At 38.8% G+C, this 24,655-nt stretch overlaps 1 protein-coding gene across 1 annotated transcript in view; it reads left to right on the plus strand.

Moving 5' to 3' along the window:
- Nucleotides 1-24,655, plus strand: part of PTPN13 (protein tyrosine phosphatase non-receptor type 13) — a 127,817-nt gene that overhangs the window by 40,265 nt on the left and 62,897 nt on the right. The window contains exons 3-6 of the mRNA XM_062623438.1: nucleotides 1,144-1,313; nucleotides 8,198-8,263; nucleotides 10,627-10,812; nucleotides 13,536-13,629. Of these exons, the coding sequence (XP_062479422.1) occupies nucleotides 1,144-1,313; nucleotides 8,198-8,263; nucleotides 10,627-10,812; nucleotides 13,536-13,629 (516 nt within the window). The remainder of the gene's footprint in view (nucleotides 1-1,143; nucleotides 1,314-8,197; nucleotides 8,264-10,626; nucleotides 10,813-13,535; nucleotides 13,630-24,655) is intronic.

Genomic DNA, 24,655 nt, shown 5'->3' on the forward strand with positions numbered 1-24,655 from the left:
ATTATTCTGCTGTTGTTGCTTACTGTGTAGAGGAAAAGGAAATACTTATCCTTTAAATGTGTATTTTTTCAAGTCTTTGATATATCATGTAGCAGAAAACAGACCAACTGCCTCTTTGCTTGTAGAAAATTAACAGTTAATTTCTATTTCTACATAGACAAAAGCTTATGCCTCCTTCAGTGAAACTGAGCTGATTTACTGTTTGAGGTGTAGAAAAAAATATTTTCACTCAAGGAAATGGTCTTTCTTTTTCCTGCCTCAGTTAACTTTTACTTTCAAGGTAGGTTTTTGCTTTAAGACTTTCCCCTGCACATGTATCCTGTGTTTCCTCCTTCCTCCCCTCCTACCCTTATTTTATTTTATTTTATTTAGGAGGTTCTGTGGCCAGAAGCTTGACAGCAGTGTTATCAGACATCAAAAACGCAGCTGGCAGATTGTGTATTTGTGGTGTCAGAAATTTTCTGTCACATTTTGTTGACTGATTTCAGTCCTAGTTTTGCTGTTTTCAAGTGTTATAAACAGGATTTGAATGGGCAATCTTAGTAAGGTTTTACTTTTATTCTTTGCCTGCTTTCAGTGCTGCCTAGAATTATTTTTTTCTTCCTCCCTTTTGAAATATTTTTTTTCTTTGGGCCAGAAAAATACTTCTGTGCCCCAGAACTTCTCCATTTTTGTCCAGTTCTGTTAGCTACTCTAATAAGAATTTCCTTCTCTACTAACTTTGTCTTCTCAGATCATTTCTGTTTCAGCAGTGATATATTAGTAAAGCAGTTAATTCCTACAATAAGAATGGAGTTAGCCTTTAATGACATGCATAGTAGGAAATGTGATCATTTTATGTATCAAATGTAACATAAATGAAACAGCCTGAGGACAGGAGTGCTTATAGTATTGTAGCAGCTTGCTGGTATGATAGTAGCAAAGAACAGTCAATAAAGAGAGGTGCTGCTACTCCTTAGTGTGATTAAAATTGAGGTGGTTGCTGTGGTTATGAAGCACCACAAGTGGAAAAGGAAGCATGAATCTATTTGATTAATAATCTGTAGACTGGTTATTAAACGTGCCTTTGAGCAAATAAAATAACATCAAGCAAAAACATCAAAGAATGTTGCTTTAAATTCATTTGTTTTTCTTCAAATACAGCTGATCCTACTGCTCTGGGATTCATCATTTCTCCATGGTCTCTCCTGTTGCTCCCATCTGGCAGTGTATCATTTACAGATGAAAATGTCTCCCAACAAGACCTGCGAGCATTTACAGCACCAGAGGTTCTGCAGAACCATTCTCTGTCATCTTTGTCAGATGTTGAAAAGGTAGAGTACCTCTTCCTTGGCAGACAGGAGTTGTCTATTGCTGTTGATTCCTTCACAAAGTAGCTTTAAACTGTCCTTTTTGGCTCCCTGTGTTTCTTGATTTTATTTGTAATTCTAGATTTCTTTTGTGAGAGGAACAGGGATCCTCCTGCTCTTTCTGTAGAAGTGGGATAGTGGTTATAATTATATGCACTTAAGAAGAAGTGTCTGTGTGTAGGTCCCTGTCACATGTGTGCTACTGACACCCATAGTTGAGCAACAGCTGCACAGAATAACTGACCATCAGTTAATAAGCAACACTTTGCCTTTTTTTTTTTTAAATTACAGCAACACCATTTATTTCTTTTTTTTTTTAAATATTTTTCACAAAATGCATCTGAGAGATAAGCAAGGGAATTTCTCAAGCACAATCCAGGGCTTAAAAAAATGGGTGTTCCTACACTGATCTTAGAAGGAAAGGTTTGTTTTAATTAACCTAAGTATTCCTCAGTTGTGTGCAAAATAGTTCCTTTCCACCTTGCTTTTTTAACTCTTCCCCAGTGTTAGAGGTTGAGGCAGGTAAGGTTTGTATGTGTGACCTTCTCCAGGTCATTGATATGCCCAGTCAAAATCACTAGCTTCTTAAATGTTTTCTTAACAGTAATTTGTTGCAAAGGGTAATGCTTTCCCCAGAAAAACATTCCCTTGGCCTTGTCAAAGGTATTTAATGTGTGGGAGTAAGAAGGAAACTGAGCCCTATTTCCATCTCTTTGGCTTCTCTGGATCGATAATCCTTAGGGAAGGAAACTAGCTGCAACCACTGTTGTAATCTGGGAACAATTATGACATTTGGCAGTTGGGAAGAACAGCAACATACTCTTACCGCGGAGGAAACTGGGATTGGCACTGATTGCTGTTGTGTGCACAAGGACTATTGAAACATGGGGGAGGCTTGTGTTGAATTTTTTGTGTTTGAAGCTTTTTTTCTTCTAAACCTTGTATATAGACAGTTTTCTTTAGGACTGTATCACCAAATACCTACCAAAAATCACTGTTCTCTCACTTACTTGCAAGCCTTTCAGACATCCTTTTTGCCCTGCAATATAGTCAAAGTTAATGATACAATAAAATATTGTCATTTTATTGTCATTTTATCTATGACAAAGCTATAAGCAATTAGCAACCTTGGTTGAAAATTTTAATAGAGAAATAAAAATAACATTAATAGAGAAATAAAAACATTGACATCAATGCACATTCTGGATCAGTTGTGTAGGGTGCAGCTGCCAAACTCTGTAGTCATACTGTTGGAATTGTTTATCCTCTTTCAAGAGACAACACTGTTGAAGACAGTAATGTTACCTCTAGTGCCAGCTCTGAAGTTAATATATAAAACAGGCCTTTGAAATGCCAGAAAACGGTTTTGAACTGACGTTGTGACCTTCGTTAGAGCTGACTGCATTCTTTGTTCTGTGCCAGCATTAATTCAGTATGTTACTTTTTTCTTTTTGAAATAAACAGAGAACTGTTACTATTAAAAGCCATGCTCTGATATTTCTTTATCTTAATCTTCAGGCAGGAAATACTCAGAGGGGCCACAGTGGCCTGTAAGCTCCAGCACAGAGCATATCAATAGGCGGTGACCAAATACTGGCATTCTGCATATAGGCAGCGCTGATTGATCCTCGCTGATTGTGGCTGTCTGACTTTATTTCTTGATAACAGTATAACCTTGCTTGCTGGGAGCTGATGACAACATTGAGGCTCTAGACTGCAGCAACTGTGTCGCTGTTTTCTTTGGGAAACAATTGGATGTGGAAAGAGACAAGCTTTGGCTTTACATAAGCAAATTACTCATACAGTCATGTATAAACTAAATAAAACCCTTTAACTTGTGGTATTCAGCTTTAGCATTAGGCTGAAGCTTCAGGCTTTGGGCTTGAGATGAATTAATCTGTTGTCCTGGGTTCAGCAGTAGCTGGGTTTAAACCATGCCAGTTCCTTTTGGTGCCCAACGTGGGGCACGAGGAGTTGAGATAACGACAGATCTGACTGGATTAATAGTCACTCGTCACAATGCTGATTTATTGGCTCTCAAGGTTGTTCCTCTTGATCTCACAGTTTCAGTATATTGTATCTTACTTCCATCCGGTATTTGCTGTATTAGTGTTTTTCAAGTGTGGGGCTTGGGCTAAGGTTTTTGTCTCATTGTACTTTATGATAATGACTTGTAATACAATAGAATCATTGTTCATGAAACTGATCTGGCTTATGTTCCCAGTGTGGTCACCACCTTTATACTTTGGGAGGTATATGATAGAAGTGCTTAGCCATTACACATCTTTTTTCTCCTTCTCAGGTGCTCAACCTGTGAAGGAGACATTCTTTTACCCTCCCAGTCGTCCCCCCAGACCATTTACATTTGAGAGTTTTTAAGTTTTTGAATGGCCTTTTAATGCTGTTGACAGTTGTTTGCTGACTGTGATAGGAATCACCATGCTAGCACGCATACAGAGTGTGTTTTGCCCACGACTGATTTCAAGAGTTAAGCAGAGCATGAGACTCTTAATCTCAGGGTTGTGGGTTCGAGCCCCACGTTGGGCGCCAAAAGGAACTGTCATGGTTTAAACCCAGTCAGGCAACTTGTTCACTCACTCCCAGTGAGTGGTGCTGGGCTGACAACAATCGAGGCCCCCCCCCCCACCGGGGCTCTCCCCTTCCCCGCTCCCAGAGGAACGGGGAGGAGGATCGAAAGAGTGCAACTCCTACGGGTTGAGACAAGAACAGTCCAGCAACCAATGTACAACACAAATCACCACCGCTACCACCGACGACAACAATGATAAGAGAAAATAACAAGGGAAGAGAATACGATACCACCGGCCAAGAAGCGAGTCCCACCTGGAAGCCCTTGTCCTTCCAGGTAACTCCCAGTTACCCCCCACCCTGGGCATGATGTGCTGTGGTATGGAATACCTCCTTGGCTAGCCTGGGTCAAGCGCCCTGTCTCTGCTTCCTCACAGCTTACCCTCCTCCCTGACAGAGCATGAGCCTCACAAAGTCCTTGGTCAGGGTAAACATCACTTAGCAACAACCGAAAACATCGACTTCACCAACACTGTTCCCGAGCTGAAAGTCAAAACACAGCACTGCACCAGCTACCACAAAGGAGAAACATGACTGCTACTGCTGAACCCAGGACACCTGTATTATGTTTGAACTCCACTTGATTTTCTGTGTGTTTTGCATGCATTGGTGGAGGAAATTAACTGTTCTGATAGCCTGGGATAGTACAAATACATTTGAAGAAAACTTGCTACTACCATTCTTGTTCTTGGTTTAAAGCCTTGTGGAGAATCACACAGCTGTTCTCCCACTGTGGTAGTCATGTCTGGGTGCAGTGAAGATAATCTCAAGACAGGATCTGAGAATTACTCATCCTGCATTTGCTCATATGAGACCCTCCAGTTGTATTCTTATGAATGTACCATTAAGAATTGAACGCTTTTCATGATGGCCATGCTATATACCAGTACACGTAAAAATAATCTCTAATAATGCATTAGGAAAAAGACCAGAGCATCTGTAACACTGGTCTGTAGTCCCCTGGTTGGGAACTATGCTGTGTAATACATCTGTGCAAAATGCCTCAAACATATCAGTCCTTTTGGGTTTATTTGCTTGCTTGTATGGAAGTAGGCAGCTACCTGAAACATAGCTTTGTACAAAAACTTTTGTCATATTAGGGCTTGCTTAGTTAAAGTTAGTAGGGCTCGTAAGCAGCTTATATATGCATCGAGGTTTTTTTTAACTGTTTCACTTTACATTTGTATTAAACTGTGTGTTGGGTGGTACACTGGTTATTTGTCTTGATACGTTGGCTTCTTTCTTGTATCTTGCTTCACACATGCTGACTGTGGTAATTTTTAACTTTTTCCTATCACAACTTGCTGTAGTTCACTGAACTCATTTACTGGAAATTTTCACTGTTTTCTTTTTTGATTATTATTCTGAAATCAGACGATGTCTGAAAGCTGCTGAAGGCAGAAAAACATCTTGTTTCTTGATGCTTTATAACACAGTGACAGGGTTGCCATTTGTGTTTTGAAGTTATGACTTTACTTGCTAACACAAAGTAACAGTGTATTCAAGTAATAGAAAAAGTTACAGTCAATGAATACCCTTTTGATTCCTAGACACACAGTCAATTTGAATATAAAATAGTCTGAGGTAGCTGCAAGCTTATTGGAAATAGAGTAAGCAAACCATACACAAAATTATAGTGAAAGACGAGATAAGACAAGAGGAAACAGCCACAGGCTGTGCTAGGGGAGGTTTAGGTTGGATCTTATGAAAAATTTCTTAACCGAATGGGTGGTCAGGCATTGGAACAGGCTGCCCAGGGTAGTGATGGAATCGCCGTCTGGAAGCATTCTTAAGCTGTGTAGACAAGGCCTTCAGTGACATTGTTTAGTGGTGGGTTTGACAGTCCTGGGGTAAAGGTTGGACTTGATGTTCTTAAAGGATTTTTCTGATCTCATTCATTCTGTGATTCATTTTGGAAATTAATTTGATGATTGATATTCTGTGGAAAATATTAAAAATATAAAAATACAAAAATAAGCTAGAATTTTTGAAGAGATGCTTTTATTTTGAAAGCTGTTTACAGGTAGCACGTTTCAGTTTAGAGGTCTGGTTTGCAGGGTTGTATGGTAATATTTTTGTTGAGGATGATGCACTTCTTGGTTGTTGGAAACATCTTTCATTATGTTGAAGCTCAGAATCATAGAATGACAGAATATCCTGAGTTGAAAGGGACCCATGAGGATCATCGAGTCCAACTCCGAACTCCACAGAGAGAAATCAAAAAATTAAATATATTTAAGAGTATTGTCCAAATGCTTCTTGAATACTGACAAACTTAGGACCATGACCAGTTCTTTGATTAGAGTTACTGATTTTGATAACAGACTTTTTAATTGCTTTTTTTGCATTTCTGGGGGACAGGAGGAGTTGGGGGACTTTTTTTTTTGGGGGGGGGGGTTGTTTTTCATTGTTGTGTTGGATTTTTTTCACAACCGGATATGGAACAATATTCTCGGTATTTAAAAGATAATGTTTCTGGTTGAATGGGGTGATGGTATTAACTGAGCACCCTTGAGTTACAGTGTCTGTTCTTTGTATGGAACAGAGAGACTTGACTTTGGCCAGTGCTTTCTTTCTGGGAGAGGAGGTTGAAGGATGGGTGAGCCCTTGTTAGGTACACAGTGCTGGCTACATATTTGCGTCTAGCATACAGCTGTGTTTCAGTGTTTGTCAGTCAACGGGACTGTACGTGTGAGTAACCATGTGTCAGCAGTATCTGGTATATCACTGCCTTATACTGATGGGAACCTTTCTGTCCTGTGCTGACTCATATGCTGTGCTAGATAGAGACCATCTGACAAGATTTAAGTGGCAGAAGTTTAGGACTGGAGTGCTTCTCAAAGTATGTTGAATTCCAATTTTATATGAATAAAGCACGTTGAATTTACTAGTGCAACTTTAATACATGTTGCTTCTAAGTGTATTTAGTAATTACTTCCTTACCCTGTTACAAAGCTGTGCTGCTCTTCCAAATACATAAAAAGGAAACGTTTTTCTGTTTTACAACAGATATATGAAAATACATCATACTTGTGTTTTGGGGTTAATTCCTGGCACGGTGGAGTAATGGTATAATGTCTTTCAAACGGAGTGGTCTAAAATGGAAAATACTTATGCATCATCCTTTTTCTGCGTCTTTGAGAATATATTTTGTTGTCTTGAGCAGGCTGAGAGACTTCTCAGTACAAAGATGAATTCTCTTGTAGGACCTTAAGCTATGCCTAGTTGTATGATTTTTAACAATTCTATGTATTATAGTATGAGAAGGAGAAAATTATTTTTCTAATTTTGTAAGTTCTGTTGAGACCATCCATTACATTTGTATACTCAATTTACACTTAATTTTTTAAGTCTCTATATGAAGTACCAGAGTCTGGACAGATCTTGTCAATATATATTTCTGGGACTTAAGTTAGATGTTTTGCTTTTAGTTTGCAAAGAGGTTGACTTAGGCAAATTGCTTTTAATTTATTGCTGCCCCTGTAATTGCTGTTCATCACCTCTGCAATTATCCAATCAGCTTGTTGCTTTAAGTTGCACAAATTTAAGTAGTACAAATATTACTAATAACTTGGTAGAAAGAATCATCACTACTGTATGTTACTTACACCGTACAGAAAAACTGTGTTTTTTCTGCACTTGCTTACCTGTATGGTTTTCACAGTCACCTACAGGGGCAGTATGTGCTTGTGCTCTCAATTCTGCAGTATTTAAAGGTTTTATTCCCTGTCCTCATGGGCTACTTATGTTAAAGATATATTAATGCTGATATTAATCATTAATTATACATGTAATGATTAATGTATCTTAAAGTATCAATAATAGGTTACGGTGACTGCTTTATATGTTGATGCTTTTATGTTCATTCCTTTTTTCCTTTGATCCCAGTGTTAGGGATCTCTTGACAGTAGTAGCCTGCTGTTTGATTCCTGCTAAGGTCTGCCTTGCGTTTAGATTAAAATTTAAGAACCCTTGGACAAAGCAATAGAGTGCGTACCCCACACCAGGCTGATAAAAGGGATTACATGTGCTTGTGGCTTCAAAGTGATATGAAAGCTTAAAACTGAACAGAGAAGACAGAGGCATTGGTTAGATGCAGTACATTTATTTCATAGCAGTAGGCGAAGGAGAAAAAAAATCTGGAAGACAGGTGAGCTTAAATAGCAGGACTAAATGATGCTGTTAGTTGTTCTGTTTTAAAGCTCTGCTTTGCATTTCCAGTCCTGTTCAATGAGCTGATGTCTTGTGCCTCATGACAGGTCCATATTTATTCTCTTGGTATGGCACTTTTCTGGGGAGCTGACCATGAAGTTCCTCAAAGTCAGGTAAGTTTAGCTTTCATTTTGTTTAATATTGCAACTTCAGACTTGATAGTTGACTGAATATGCATTTGAGTTAACATGTAGAATATCATAATGAGACACTGTAGAGGAAGGTTTCTTTTCTGTACGTGGAACTTTTTCCTGTGGAGTGTGCGAGGGTGGTGGTATCTTGCAGAAGGAAGGCGCTGATACTACCTTTCTGTTAGTTTCCATGAAGAAGCTGCTGACAAAGGAGAAAAATATTTGTTTAGGCTTATATAAAAACAAATATTTAAATAACATTGTTACTTTACTAATAATAAAGCAACTTGTTCTCTATGCTGCTGTTTCTGTGAGTCTGGACTTGGCACATACAGATACTTATGTTACACAATGGCCAAGACAGGGTATGAATTGCCTGGGAGTAGACTCTTGCTATTGACTTGTCAGTCAATGCTATCTATCTATAGCAATGTATCTAACACAGTTGTAGACTGCTTAGAGCTGAGTGTTATTGCTCAATGGAGTTATTTCGCACACCCAGCAGAACTCCTAGGCTGTCTTTACAAAACTGACTGAAGATGATGTGATTCATCATCTTCCTGGGTGCTCTTTCCCTGCCCCCAAATAAACATTTAGAAGTCAATATGCAGAAGAGTGAACATAAGATGGAATGCATCCAAAAAAGTGTTTCGTGATGGGCTAGCAGTTGCGGCATTTGGCAGAGCATTGTGCAACTCAAGGAGCTGTTTCTGTTTCATATTTGAGTTTAGTCCCACTAGTTGGTGTTATGTGTAAGGGTAAGGAAGAAACTTTTGAAAGGCTCTTTGGCAATGTAAGTGTTCAGTTCCTAGTGCTAGTTGGGTTCTCAGTTATACTGATTTGGAAGTAGCTGCCCAAATGCAAAAGTCAGAACAATTGAAGCGATGACTGTTTTAAGGGTACTTATTTGCAATGCCTACAGTGCCTGTCCCAAGCGCCCTAATATTTTCTTAGACAGCTATGCCCTTTCTTTGCTCTCCCATCTTGTAGGAAATGAAAAGAGCACTATTCAGCAGCAGTGAGTGATTGAAGGTAGGTAAAGGTAGGTGTTGAACAGAAAGTTGGCATGAATTTTAGTCACCTTTTTCTTTGTTTCTTCCTTTTGTGTCAGGTTGTAGCAACAGTTTCAGAGTAATGCAGTGGGAAGGAGTACTCTACCTTTTGATATAACAATATTTTTCCAAAGACAGTGAGGTGACATATGCCTGGAAAGAAGAGGGGAGTAGAAGTCTAGAATTTACCTTTGGGATGTCTCATGTGCTGCCTCTGTCCAGTGGCATTAGTGGGGGCAAAAGGACAGTCTGCGTATGGTGTTACTTTTAACTGTTAAATTGCACATTCAGATTTTCCTGTCTTTAAGGGGTTTTTTTTCCATATTTGTCTGCCTGTGTTGGCTAATCAGCTGCTTCTCTGCTGGGAGTGTGGTTGAATACAAGAGTGATTTTTACGAATAGTTAAAAGTGTTAAACAGAGAGATGGGAAAAGCCTGTGTTAATTGAACAAGGGTCATCCAGAACCCTCTTCTTTATTTATTTATTTTTTTTAATAGTACAGTTTAAGAGTACTAATGCAGGGAATATTGGCAGATTGTAGTGAAGTGCTCTGTGATGCAAAAAAGCACAACAATGCTTGTACTTTGTGAGTAACCACCCGCTTCGGGAGAGTTGCGGATCAGAAAGTTCAAGTCCCAAAGTGCCTGCGGCATCTGGGAACAAGTGTTATTGCTCGTTATTGCTCATTATTGCATACCCTGAGGAGTGATATTCCACATACAGTGTGCTGGATTAGCTAAATGGGTGGAGGAGAATTAATTCTAGATGGTTCTTAACTGTATGGGTGTTGTCATGCAACTGTGAAGCTTTGCTTCCTAAACGAGTGGCTTTGCTGGTTTATTCCTTATTTTTTTGGTTGGTACTGTTTGATGATTTCACTGCACTTTGGAAATGCTAACACAGCTGCTGCAAAATATTAGTGAGGTGAGGAACTGTAGAAAATGAGCAGAGACAGTTACAAAATTGAAGAATGTTCAAAAACAGCAGAGAAAATTTCCTCTGAACCTTCCTGCTAGTCATTAAGTCCTTAAGAAAGGGAACTTACAGATCAGGCAGCTGGTTTTAGCCAGTTTGTTGTAGAGTAGGAATCTAATCTACATGATGAATGCCTATCCTGATCTACAACTGCCATTTTTTCACCACCTAGATAGTGACTTTCAAACTGGTATTCAGATAACATGGACAGTAAGTCTCATAGTTATTTACTATGCTGAATGTCTTTTGTCCGTGTGTATACGACAAGTCACTGATAAAACTGATTCTCCTATCTCTCCTGTGTTCATTTGTCATTAGCCTATCAAACTTGGAGATCATCTCAACAGCATACTCCTCGGGATGTGTGAAGATGTCATTTATGCCCGTGTATCTGTACGAACTGTTCTGGATGCTTGCAGCGCCCACATAAGGAACAGTAACTGTGCCCCTTCTTTTTCATACGTGAAACAGTTGGTCAGACTAGTTCTGGGAAGCCTGTCTGGGGTAAGTCTCTGTCAGCATTTGAAGAGTAATAGAGATGAGCAGGAAGAGAGCAAAGCTGCTAATTCAGAGTCACTCTGCAGTCATTCTTCCTCTTGTTTTGTGATGTTGCAATTTTGATAAGGGTGAGTGTTGAAAGGAGAGAATTCCTTTTCTCCCCCTGTAAAAGTTTGTGCACTTGACAGTTCCTCCTGGGATATGTGTTCATGACTGCTGTTTCTGAGGAAGGTAATTTTGTGAACTGTTTGTCTCATTGAAAGTAAAGTAGGGAAAAATGGGAGAACAAAAACCATGGTGAACTCTGGGGCAAGCCTTAGAATTGTTGCTACTTGAAATGCTTCAGAAATGATTGCTGTGAATTTTATTTTTTTAAAGCTATGCTTGACTTTCGGAGAGTTGTTTATTAACCGGAAGGGGTACATTTTAGGCAACATGCCAGTTGTCTTGCAGTTCTGCTAAGCTTTTGGATATAATTGTGGAGGATGTTATTGTCTAATGATGACAAATGCATTAAACTGTTTTCAGAAGTAAAAGGAACTACATGAACTCATGTTGCAAAGTTACTATTCCTGACAGGCAACCTCTCCCTTCACCTAAACCATTACAACATAACTTCAGAATAGTTAAATAATTTTAAGGCTCTGAGTAGAAAGGAAGGCCGTTGTTGATACTGTTAGACTGTTCTATGACCAGTACTTGCTTTCTTTCTGTTCCGTTTATAATTAGAAGAATTGGTGAGCTGTTTATCACTGCTGGAATGATATTCCATGGTGGTCCTGAATTTTATCTGGCTTTATATCATTGAACTCCTTTTTTTATCTCATAGGGGATATGCCAACATAAAAAATTGGTGACTAGAGAGACAGCACTGTAATTGCAAGAAAAATGTTTGACTTTCTAATGCTTCCTTGTAAAAAGAAAAAAATACATTCTTATGATCTAATTGTTAGATAGTTTTTCATAAATCTGGTTTGGAAACACTTGCATGAGGGGAGAGTTCCCTGCATTTGTCTAGTATTTGGCAGCAGCTGATTATGACAGGCCTCCAGAAATAATGCTGAGCCTGAGCTCCACAAAGCATTGTCTAGTCTGTGAGGTTATGTCTGTCAGTCCAGTGCTCCTCTCTGTAATATCTGAAGTCCTGTGTAGTTGCCAAGAAAAGCAAGTCTGTCATTCAGTGAAATAAAGGCCTACAAGGCCTTAATCAGTGAAGCTATTATAATAAGATCCAAACCTTAAACTGGGCCACAAGCTATAGAAAAGGCCACTATGGAGAGCGAGGCATCAGTCTCCAAGTTCCTAAAGGATATTGCTTAGCAAATATTTTGCTTTTTCCTCATCTTGCTCTCGTCAGCAAGCTTTTAGAGGGAGTGTGACGTTAGTGTGACAGAGTAATCTAGACCGACCTGCCAAAGACAGCAATAGTGGTCCCAAATGTACGTACTAAATCCAGCAACTGCATTCCTGCCTCCTATATGATGCTGATAATGAAGGAGCAGGACTGCTGGCAGTTATCCAGTGCTGAAGTTTTGCTAACCTTATAGGTTTCCTCTACCAGTAACCTTTTAAACCTAATTCATAACATGTTGCTGCATTGGCTTTACAAGAAGACAAGAACAAAACAACCAAATAGAACCAAGAGTTGACAGAATAACGATGACATAGCTGTGCTGCTGTGTTTTCATACGCCTTAGGTAGCCATCCCTGCTGTTTTTAATGTTTAGGGCTCTGTATGTGTGCTGGCATTCTTAAGTTAGTAAGAAAAGCATATAAAATTGAGGTTTTAGAACCAGAGTACAACTTGCTATTCTAAGATCAGCATGCCTCCAGTCTTGTGTGGCCTTATGAAAGGCTAGAGAGATCTTAGCTCTGTAACTGATCAATTGGTGCTCTGTAAAGCACAGCTGAGAGGCCCTGTTTGAATGTTTTCACTTTCCATGTTAATATGCTTTGAAAAGGTCAATATAGCACAAGATCGATTCCATCTGCTTAATGTTAATTGAGTTGCATTGTAACTGTAATGGATAGAAGGCTGCTTGATTTCTCCTTCCCACCTCCCAGCTAAGCCACTGTCCAAATTAAGCCAATTCCCAGCATATCAAAAGATCTCACTAAAGATTCTTTGTTATAGCAAATAAGCTGTTCTTTGAATGATTGTACATGTGGAAAAATACTTTTTTTTTTTTTTTTTTTTTTTTAGGGAACTAGTGATTAAGAAAATAAAAAGTTAAACGTCTGGCAATAGTTAAGCCTCACACACAAAAGGAATGTGCCTGAGGGGCTAAAGAATAGCCTACTGACAAATGCATGAAGATTTTACATGTGTAATAAATTGTGTGAGATATCAGCCTAAAACTACCAAGTACAAGAGAGTTCTTCCTATTACACAGAAAGCTCATTTTACCAATCCCAAGCTCCAGTCATGTTGCAACTATGGAGCATGGTTTTTGAGTGTTGCTATAGGGGTGGGATGTATTTAAGTTACACACTTAATTTACACATAGTAGAAAAAGGTAGGCCAAATATGTAGTAAAAATAATGCATGGATTATTTAAATATAGATAATTCTAGGGGGTCTTCTCACTGATGAATGTGGGGTTTATGAAAAAATTTGAACTTCCACTTACCTTAACTGTTTGGCACTGACTTATATTGTGCGTTTACATAATGGACACTTATTGTTGAGATCTTTCAATATTTGTGTTACTGTTTTTTTTATGTTGCAGGTGGATCAGCTTCCTTGTAACGGAGATAGAAAATTGCAGCCAGACAGGAGCCAGGCTATTCGAGAGAGACTGAGGGGAAAAGGACTTCCCACAGGTAAGTACTTTACTGCAGTAAGGGTTATGGCAATAAATACAGCTCTGTGGAAGACCAAGCTTGGGTTCATTTTTGCAGCCAATGAAACTGAATATAGGAGGACATGCTGACATTCACAGAACTATGATGTTTCAGTGTCTAGCTGACTGTTGGTGATGGTGACATGAAATATTTTTTTCAAGAAAAAACATGTCTTTTTCCAATTCAGTCGTGGTGGTAGGAATAGGTTTTAAAGGCTCTTGGCCAAAAGTTCTGTTTCTGGAGAAAGGGAATCTTTAGCAGAAGCTAGGTCAGCTAAAGGAACAGGAAGCAGCTTTTCTTAGTTCCCTCTTTCTTTTGGACTCTGCTTTCTGTGTGTGGAGAAGCACACAGTCTCTTTCCCTGCTTCCCAAGCAGACCTGGACCCTTTCTCTGCATGCAAAACTTTTTATCTACCACCTCTTTTTTCCATCAGAGTTCTGCTGTGCTTTGGCAGTGAGGTGGATATGGAGACCAGGTAGGGTTGTATGGTTACTTCAGGGAAGTAAGGAAAGGGGGAACTGGAGTGAGGCGGGGAAAGGGAGGTGCAGGGAGGAGGTAGACTGTGGCTGTTGCCACTGTGGAGGAAAAAGGATAGTGATGTAGGCTGACAGCTTATGCGTGACTTCATTAGATATCCTTGTTTAAGGTCAGTGGGAGCATCAGCTTTGTGCTAGGCTTCTTGGACAAGAGGATGTGTTCTTCCAAAGACTGGTCTCATATTTCTCTGGAAGAATTAAAGAGCTGGGAAAGAGCATTTTGTAAAGCATCAGCTGGGACCACTTTAAGTAGTTATAATGAAGGCAGTGAGATGTGATAATGAGGTGAGGCCATTCTTGCCTAAAAATGTTCATCTGTAAATGGAGTATGGCAGAATACTACATCACCCACAGATACTCAACACCGTAACTGTTAACAACACAGGGTTTTCATCTGCCCCACATTAACTCTTTCTATTTACCACCACTAAACTTGGAACAAAATTATATTGTTGATGTGCTAAAGTTACTCCTCTGTTTCTCAGTTTTGTGTGAAGCAACGGTGCAGTGAATTGCAGAAACCAAAATTATCTGTGGAATTCTTAGTGGCAATACAAACTGCAAATTAGACACAAGTCTGGCAAGGCATTGGTGGTTTTCCTTTATTGAATCTTTTGAGATGTGTCCTAGATTAGGCTACTTTTGATATAAAAACCTTATGTCAGTGGTTGTCAGCACTTCCAGTACAACGCTATGTATTTAGGAACAGTTTCTGGTACAAGCTGTCTCTTCGTTTTCTGGCACCACTGCACTCTTCTGACTGCTTTCTCAAGAGGCTTTGTTTTCTTACTGGCTCTTTTTCTTCTTTTTTTCAGAATATTTCTGTAACAGTAGGAAGATCTGTAGGAATACAGGGTTTTGGACTGAATTGATCTAGTTGACTCTGTAAAGCATGTAATGCCTTTCTTTTCTCAACCTCCTAAGCTTTCTTAAAATGAATTCTTTCCCTGGTTCTCACCAATTTTATAAGGGCTGTACTAGAACCATATTGTTCTGATTGTTAAATTTTTAGTTTATTCTTTAACTCTATTCCCAATTTTCAGTGCTGTCAGGTTCACAGTTTTTTTACATGCCTTTTTTCTTTTGCCTGTTCCTTGCCTTTTTTTTTTCCCCATAACTTTATTTGAGCACATTACCAGCTGGCTACATTTCCATACCCTCTTTCCATTATCTGTACTGTTTTTTTATTCCATGATTATAATAAACTGCATGTTTTGGTAATGGTCAGAATATTTGCTGAGTTTTGGAGACTTAAGGTTGTGTTTAAACTCTGGTCTCACTGCATTAGCAATCATCTTGATTATTCTTTTCTTTGGTGTTTCTAGTTTTGTTTTCACTAGTACAACTGAACAGTTTTTTGCTGGTTTGTTTTTCATTTTCTTAGAAAATCCTTAAATTCTTTTTTTTAATGTTTGTGTGGTTTGAGAGGTCTTGTTTGTTCAGTTATTTTCCTAACCCACAATTTTAAGCTTTTAGCAGATAATTCTCCCCACCAAAGTAATGTTTGTCCCCGAAGTCTTAAGTATATCTTAACAAAAAAGCTTTTGTTTTAGGTTCTAAATTTTGGAGATGAATGTAGTAGCTCCAGCCAGTATCTCCATGGTTTTCTGGCTCAGTGTAGGGTGAATAACATCCCTGTAATGTCTGAAACTTTCTCTGAGGACTATGTCTTTGACTTAAAGGGCATAGACTAGATGATCTAATTGATGCTTTTCTACTGTATCCTCCAACTTGAAAAAAATGTCATGGCTAGAATATTCTTTCCTCTTATCCTTGTTTTTTTTGAATTGTTTAGTATGCATGACTTTGCTTCTGAGATGGTTCAAAGGTGTTGCTCTGTATTTTGATTTCCATAAAGTTCAGTTAGGATGCAGTTTCTGAATCTCTGAAGGGTTGTCAAGCTGAATGTTTGTCTTGATGTTGGTGTGCTTGTTTGCCTAGGATTTCCAAAGTGCCAAGTAGAGCAGGTTCCCTGCAGTGTGTGCACTTGTGAAATCACTGGGTTGGAAAACAATAACCAGTTTTAAGGGTTCTCTGAGACTGGGGAGTCCACTTGACACAGCTGCTGTTGACCAATAAATTCAGCACAAGGTTTTAAGTGACCTCAGGCAAAATCACTTTTCTGAACAGTTTCTCTTTTTAGGGAACATTGTCTGAAGAGATCTAATTAAATATAATATTTACTTAAATAATCTTTGTGAAATAAGTGAACTTGATAACCCCCAGACTATAAAGCTGGCTGAATAGTCCTCATCCTCTAACTGCTGTTTCTCTTAAGTTGATTGAAATTGCATCCATGCAGAGTGTTCCAGATAACATGTGGCACAACAGGTAATGAATGTTTGCCCATCACTCTGCGGTGCAAACATCACTCCAAGCCTGGTCCTGAAGGTACAAATTATTAATGAGATGCTCTTGAATACTTGATTTTTTCCCTATTTTTTTTGTCAAGATGAACTCATGCAAATTTTGTCAGTAGCAGCACGCACCAGTTGCACTGGGGAGTCAGCTTTTGGATTTCTGGAAAAGTGAGCTGTGGAATGTATTACTACTTTTACCAATTATAATATCATTGATTGAGGAGCCACAAGTAAGAGACCAGATGAAGGTTTAAGAAAAATGCAAAATCTAAAAGTTCAAAAAAAAAAAAAGGAGGAGACTGAGGGTTGACCTTATAAGTGTCTATAAATATATAAAGGGGGAGTGTCACAAGGATGGAGCCAGGCTCTACTCCGTGGCAAACAATGATAGGACAAGGGGTAATGGGTACAAACTGGAACACAAGAGGTTCCACTTAAACTTGAGAAGAAACTTCTTCTCAGTGAGGGTGACGGAACACTGGAACAGGCTGCCCAGGGAGGTTGTGGAGTCTCCTTCCCTGGAGACATTCAAAACCCACCTGGACACATTCCTATGTAACATTATCTAGGTGTTCCTGCTCCGGCAGGGGGATTGGACTAGATGATCTTTGGAGGTCCCTTCCAATCTCTAGCATACTGTGATACTGTGATACTGTGAACTGTCAACAAGCAAAAATATTTTTCAGTTACTGTGTGGGTTTTATGCTACTTTGGTGTTATGCTTCTTCCCCCTATCCCTAGAAGTAGAAAATATTTTTCATGTTTTCTGTTATTTGAGTCTTTATTTTCAGAAAATAAGATAAATTGCAGTCATTTTTTTAATGTTCTGTCTGTCCTGCTTTCACTTAACCTGTCCCAGTTTCTCTGTATCATCTGTGGAACTCTTGTTATTATTCTCCTTTTCCCTAGAGGGTTTGCAACCCCCTTAGCTTCCCCAAAGCCTTTGCCAATTCTACTTCTGTTATTAATCCCATTTCCTAGTGTGTCTTAATGACACCATCTTCTCTATATTTTGATCTTAGATATGTGCCTTGATCTGCACTTCACTGAGACCTCAGGGAATATGGAGTATCTGTAAAATACCAAAACAAAGCAAAACAATCTCCCCCCCCTACTGCAAACCAAACCAGCTCTAGCTGTTTTCAGTTCCACTAGCGTGCTTATGTATACTGAGTTATATATGTGAAAGTTAGTGAGCATCTGATATTAAGGAGATACAGCTTGCATTTGATTCAGGGCAATTTAATGCTTGGTTATTTCTTTTTCTGTAATGGTATGCTGATTTTCTCGTGCAAATTTTGTCAGTAGCAGCATGCACCAGTTGCACTGGGGACTCAGCTTTTGGATTTCTGGAAAAGTGAGCTGTGGAATGTATTACTACTTTTACCAATTATAATATCATTGATTGAGGAGCCACAAGTAAGAGACCAGATGAAGGTTTAAGAAAAATGCGAAATCTAAAAGTTTAAAAAAAAAAGTTTAGCACAAGGACAGGGGAGTGCAGGCACACATAAGGGACATATTTTATCAGTCATTTTACCAGCATATTTAAGGAACTAAATATAGTGAGTAGAAGTTTTCCCTGGAGAGGACAGAAGACTTGTTTGAGGTTATATTCTGTTGAATCATTCTGAAAAAGACAATTTTCAGTGAATAGAATAGCTGTCATATGGAGAAAAAACCAGCATAAAGGGAAGGCATTTATTATGAACTTAAGAGTATCAGAATGTTACTATGAGTATCTAACTTAAGATAGCTGATAAATCATGGTAAGTTCATGAATATAGAGATGGTTCAGCAAGGGATGTGCTCCTAGTTGCAGAGTAGCCAACTAATACCTTAGATATTTGTAGCCTTTCAAAAATGCTAAGATTTTTGCTTTAAGTCTTTGAAAATCATTAATGTCAAGATCAGTTTTCCATACTGTGGTCAACAAAATTATAATTGCTGGGACTTTTTTGTTGTCTTAGGACAAACGTTTTGAAATATTTTCCCACTTCACATGTTTAGACTGGATGTTTTGGTCTCCTTACATACCAAGTTTGGATATTCTCAGCTATTCATTTCCATCTTTATGTCTTGAAGATAATTATTAAGTAATAGCTTCATGTTAATATTCTCCCCAATTAAATATATTTTTGTCTCTTTCATGACTCACTTTCTGTGGCCATCTTGGTGAATGAGCTTTATGGCAGGGCTGACTGCAGAAGTAATTTATTCTAAATTAATAATACAGAATGTTTGCTTGTAGTCAAGTCATACTTGGAACGCATTATTTAGGAACTGACTTAGCCAGCAGAAATAGAAGTGGTAAAACCTGGTGTGAGTCATCTGAACCTATGAGTGTTATTTAAGTTTCTTACTCAAAAAACTTCAGACGGTAAGAATCTTTACTTACAGAACTGTTTGTGGAAGTTGCTTGATGAAATTATTTTGGTGTGACGAAAGATTAAGTAACTTTCCAACTCCTCCAAACATAAAGCAAGAATTAATTCACGGTGCTACTCTTTGCCACAAACTATGGCACTCATCCTTCAAAAGAATGCACAGTCTATTTGAAGCCCAGTTGGAAACTCCGCGACTTGTGCATGGCAGCCTGCTTCCCAGCCTTCTAGTAATCGAAATCCTGCACCTTGTGTGTTTATTTACAAAGTTCCAGCTTATGCTGATGATTTGTGAACACCAAGGACAGTCCTTTGTGGAGATACTCTGTCTTTTGCAGAGATCTAACTAGCACGTCTTGGCTTTGCTTTTGTACCGTGAGGGTCTCTGATTTTAACTGGACTTGTGCAATATGGTAGACTGTTATAAGTTAACCTTGTATATTACAGTACTGCAATTGTATCCTGCAAAATTCTGACCTTCGTCCCTGCCAAAAGAATATATGCCACGTGAATAAAGGCTTGAAATGAATTTAAGTGATCTTTAAGGTTCACCTTAACTGTATGTAGCAGGAAATATTTGGAAATAATTGAACAAAATACTTTGTCAGGTGCAGCAAAAAATGGTATGTGTTGTAAAGTGAATAAAAGGTGCTAGGCTAAGTTAAGTTGCTTTTAATTTTAACAGATTCTAGTGTTTTGTTATTATTCTTTGTAATACCAATTACTAACATAGCTGCCCAGGAAAAACTCTTAAGACTAAAGGGAATGTACCCTTTTACTTTTGATCCAGGGAAATGATTGTGACTTGTGTTTCAGTTCCTGATCTGGGTGAAAATGAAGGTTTTACTCTATAAAGAAATGGTTTATAATGATGACCTCCATGTGTGAACTGAAACAGTTTACTCATTTTCTTACTAAATCCAAGCACACAGATTTAGCTTATCAAAAAAAAAGTACAGCACAAGCTTAATTCCATTGACTTAAAAGTCTCTCATCTGGAAATGTATTTTTTTTTTTCTTTCCTCTGTCTCCTCGGTACTAGAAAAAAAGAATTGAGTAGGTGGAGAATAACTTCCAGAGTTCAGCAGAACCAAATGGAAGCCAGATGAAGATTTCTTGTCAAAAAAAAAAAAAAAAAAAAAAAAAAAGTCTGCTCTTTAATTCTTTTACACTCCAGAAACCATGTCTGTTTTCTTACAGTAGGTATTCCTGTTTGCATCTACCAGTACTGGTGATTGTTGCTGGTAGAGAGCTCTCAAGTGTAGTTGCTATTGCTTTACTGAGCTTCCAGCCTGGTATTATTGGAAGAGGTGGTGCTGAGAACAAACTGAGAACTCTAAACAGAAAACAGGAATGGACACAAAGATCAGTGAGGAAACCAAACCAGAGAGGCCAAATGCTGTCTCTGTGCAGAAAAACAGCTGTATCACTGAGCTTCTCCTGGGGTATGCACAAATCAAGGAAGCGAATACCTGGGTAGCCCTTTGCCTACCTGGTTGAGAAATTTGCCAAAAGAATTGGCCCATAAACCTGAGTAGGAATGAGCAAGGGTGCAGTTGTGTTTTCTGCAGAGGTGCTGAGGAAGAGGTGAAATACTGCATTTACAAAGTGCTACTTGGCAAGGTTCATCACCACTGTTCTGACCAAGATGTCTGGTTTCTGAAGCTGTTTGGGTTTTTTATAGAGGAGCCATGTCAGTCCACAGCAGAATGCAAACTGTTCTAAAGGATTTATAGCTTGGCCATTACTTGAAGTGCTTTCAACAGTCCTTGTGTCCAGTTTGTTTCTTCCTTCACAAAGAAAGCATTGCTTTAGTAATACTTTCGTCTCAAACTTGGATTTTCTCAACAGTTTAATAAAGTTAAAAGAAAGGAGGAGATGCCAGTCCTAGAAGTCAACCCACAGACCACATCTGGCTTTTCTGTCTTTCCTTTGGCTCTTAGCCTTCCCCAAAGGGATTGCAAACCAATCTCCTCCATCAGCTACCCACTCATATTTGAGAAACTAAGCGCATTGGCTTGAGATAAGGGTTTTTCTTTCTTTCTTTCTGTCTCATGCAGAAAGATGGTGTGGGCAATGTTTTTTAAACTCCTGTATAATAATTTCTTTCTTGAGGCCTTCCAGTTTGGCGATGATGGTGTGTGCTTTCATGTGAGTGCAGGCAATCTCTCCCTGAACCCCCAGCCCCTGTTACTCTCTCCCCATGTGTGTGCATGTAAATATGTATATATCCATAGGCTTTACTAAAATGGAGCTGAAAAAATACTCTGTTTTGTGCAAACAGAAGGGGCAACCCCAAAGACTTTAAAGAAACTTAAACTGAGTTTATTCAGTAAAAACAGATATGTGATGGCACTACATTTTTACCTACGTAATATTTGATTAATTGCCTATATGATCAAGCTGGTACACAAGTAATTGCAGCAGGCTGAATTTAGGTAGGACAGGAAAACAGCGCTCTTGCTCAGAGGAAAATTAGCCAGATTGTTGCCAGTGTGAGTAGAAGATGTTTCTGTTTGTGAATGACACTGGTGTCAAAGAGGGTGTAGTTGCATTCATAGCTGAAGACATGATAGGAAGAAGGAAGTAGTTCCATGTAGCAAATGTGACATCTGCCAATTGAAGGTGTATGGAAAACTAGATGTTCATTTTAGCACCACAGGGGAATTTCATTGTGAACTCTTGGTGATTAATTGCTATTTTTATTGCGTATATTCCCTCACTATGTATTATACTTCGGAATCATGCAATTACTATAATTGCATTTGAATTATTTACAGCAATTACAAATAATTGCACTAATGTAACATCAAGTAGAGGATAAACACCCAAGGGCGATACGTGAAATCAAGAACCCAGATACATGTTCATGAAGAAAAGTTTAGTTCAGCAGAGAAGTAACAGGGGAAGGGGAGAGCATGCCTTTTGAAGTTACTTTCTTACTGTAGTATCTTAATTGCTAATGGCTTATTCTGTGACCATCACTGACGAGTAGGGAAGGATTCTCTTTCCTATTATACTCTCTTGGGTAACTGAAGGATGGAGTAACTTTGGTCTCAGGTTAGACACTCAATGTCTTTAGTGGAGCCAAGGTATTTCAGATAGCTTTCCAGAGTTTCCATTAAAAATACAAGCCATTATTTTTCAAATGACAGTCACGACATGAGTCTTTCCATCCATATTAATTTAAAGATACAGAAGTTCCATTATCCAGTCAGGTTCCTTTTGATCATTAGTTGGATCTTTATTCTTCATACGTAATTTTTTTACTGGTAGTTCTTCCCTTCATTTTCCCACACATTTTATCATAAAAGCTGGGGGAAAAAGGCCGATGGGTAAACTATATATTGGTTTAATGGATTTGCACTTGTGTATGCCATTCAACTGAAAATACATGTATTAAAGAAGGGCATATCATTCCAGTCTCCTTTATTCTGGAGGTATACCCTCACCTGAAAGCTAGACATATGAACCTTGTGCTGAAAGAGACTTACTGCCATCATTTAAGATCATTGATCTAAGTAATGCTGAGGCAGTACATTGAGGAAGTTTGAGAGGGGAGAACAAAACAAAAAAACTTCAGCAGTTGATTTTGTGACTTACAAAGTTTATAATAGTATTTTTAAAAGTAAGGAGGGATTACTTAAGTTATTAAAAATAGTAAGTAACAGACTTAAATTATTAAAAATAAAAGAATTGGCCTGTACTGACCTAATCCCATTTTTTCACTGGTATCTGTTATTGAGTTGCTTCTGAGAAGTCTTGCCCTTGATCATTGACCTCTGTTCCCTGGTGCCAAGAGCAGCATGCATTCTTGGCTGGTATGAAGTATGGATTTGAAAGTTGTGTATTGCTGCTTTGTTTCAGTTTGTCTTCCGAGGATGCCCAACTTGAGCAGACTGTGCGCCTCTTGCCCCCTAGTCTCTTCGATAACTTCTCTGAGGATGATTCTTCAGCAGCTCATGTTGACACTGTGAGCCAGTTTGGGGAGGGCTTGTTAAAATGACACTGTGTAAAGAAGAGTGGGTTTTGCAATGGTGGGAGAAGTTCCAAGGCTGGTGAAAAGCAGAATTCCGAATGGGGAGAGTAATAAAGGAAAGATGAAAGATGTCCAAAAGGATTTTGCATTCTCAAGATTGAATATTAAGACCAGGTGTAGATTCCTTTGGTACTGTGCTAAAAATTCATGCTGGCTGCATAAGTCAGTGTGGATGTGAGTTACGCCTGTAGACGTCTCCATTCAGCAGAGTGGAAGAGCCATATGAAAGTGCAGTGCCTCCTGCGCTGCTTCCTAATGGGACAGCTCATCTCCTGTCGTTAGCTGAATGGATGTCAAAGCTGTAGCAATGAGTATTTTCCTACTCACTGCTTATGAGAGAGTGTTCATAGCACTGACTTTTCTTCATGAGGAAAGCCCCGGTTGGGTGGATCACTTGGGGAACAGAAAACATTTCTTACATGCTGAGGCAAGGAGCTTATGTCTTCTGAGCCTCTTTATGAACTGGAAGCAGCTTCTATTTATTACATCTAGTCTGAATGCTGCAAGTTCATAGAAACTGCAGCTTTGGTGAGGAGGATGCTCCTTCTCCTCTGGCATTGTCTTTCATTGGCAGCTGGGCTCTTTCACTGCAGCTCTCACCAGCATGCCACAGATACATTTATGTCTCTGGGTGTGCTTAGGGTGAGGATTACCCACTGGTACTTAAAGTACATTGTGGCTTTTTTCACTGGATATGATCCTGAAACAAGGTAACATTTCAACAATGCACAGACATTCAAATGATCTTTGAAGCAGGAATGTTCTTCTGAATCTTGACCAAGTATATATATATATATATATGTGTGTATATATATATATATAGCAAGTAATCCTGAATTTGTAGCCTGCTACATTTGTAGTATTTTTTTTTCTTTTTAAAAATATGTGAAAAGAATGTGTAAAGGAGGTTGTCCTGGTGTTTTTTCTCTGCCTGAAATTATCTTTGAACTCTCATTATTAGGGAGGATTCTCAGAGCTGCTTTGGATTAGCATTTTTGTGACCATTTTAAGTACTGCAGTATTTTGGTTTTTATCTCCGGCAAAAGACTGGGTTAAAATCCTATTTAGGAATGCCTGTCCTTGATGTGCATGTGTGTGAATGTCAGTTACGTGTTTGCAGAATGGATATCATCCCACTGCTTTAGGTAGACACTGGGAATTTCACAGTGAATGGCTATTTTAAAAAGGCTTTTTTGTGTGAGTGAATATTATGCGTAATTCAATGGCCTTATGAGGGATGTACGAACTGAGAATAAGATAATAACATAAGATTTACCTGACCACAAAGATAATTATGTTTGCTTGAGTTTAGGATTAAAGCCATATTTGTAAAATATGAAATGATGTGTCAGATCCTTTCTGAAGATTAGTTCATTCTCATTAGCAAAGTGTTTAATTTTACTCTCTGTCATGCTTTAAAAGCAGACAGAGGGCTCGTTCACTCACTCCCCCCCTTCTTGCCCTCCCCCTACTCCCGGAGAGACGGAGAGGAGAATCGAAACGAATGCAACTCCCACGGGTTGAGATAAGAACAGTTTAGTAACTAAGGTATAACACAGATCACTACTGCTACCACCAATAATAATAATGATAAAAGAAACAAAGAGGGAAGAGAATACAACACCTCACCACCAGCCGACTGATAACTTGCCCCCCCCAACCCAACCAAGCACCGACCGATACCTC

Source organism: Pezoporus occidentalis, unplaced genomic scaffold (assembly GCF_034315485.1).
Source record: "Pezoporus occidentalis ecotype Australia unplaced genomic scaffold, CSIRO_AGI_Poc_V1 ctg252, whole genome shotgun sequence".
Lineage (NCBI taxonomy): Eukaryota > Metazoa > Chordata > Aves > Psittaciformes > Psittacidae > Pezoporus > Pezoporus occidentalis.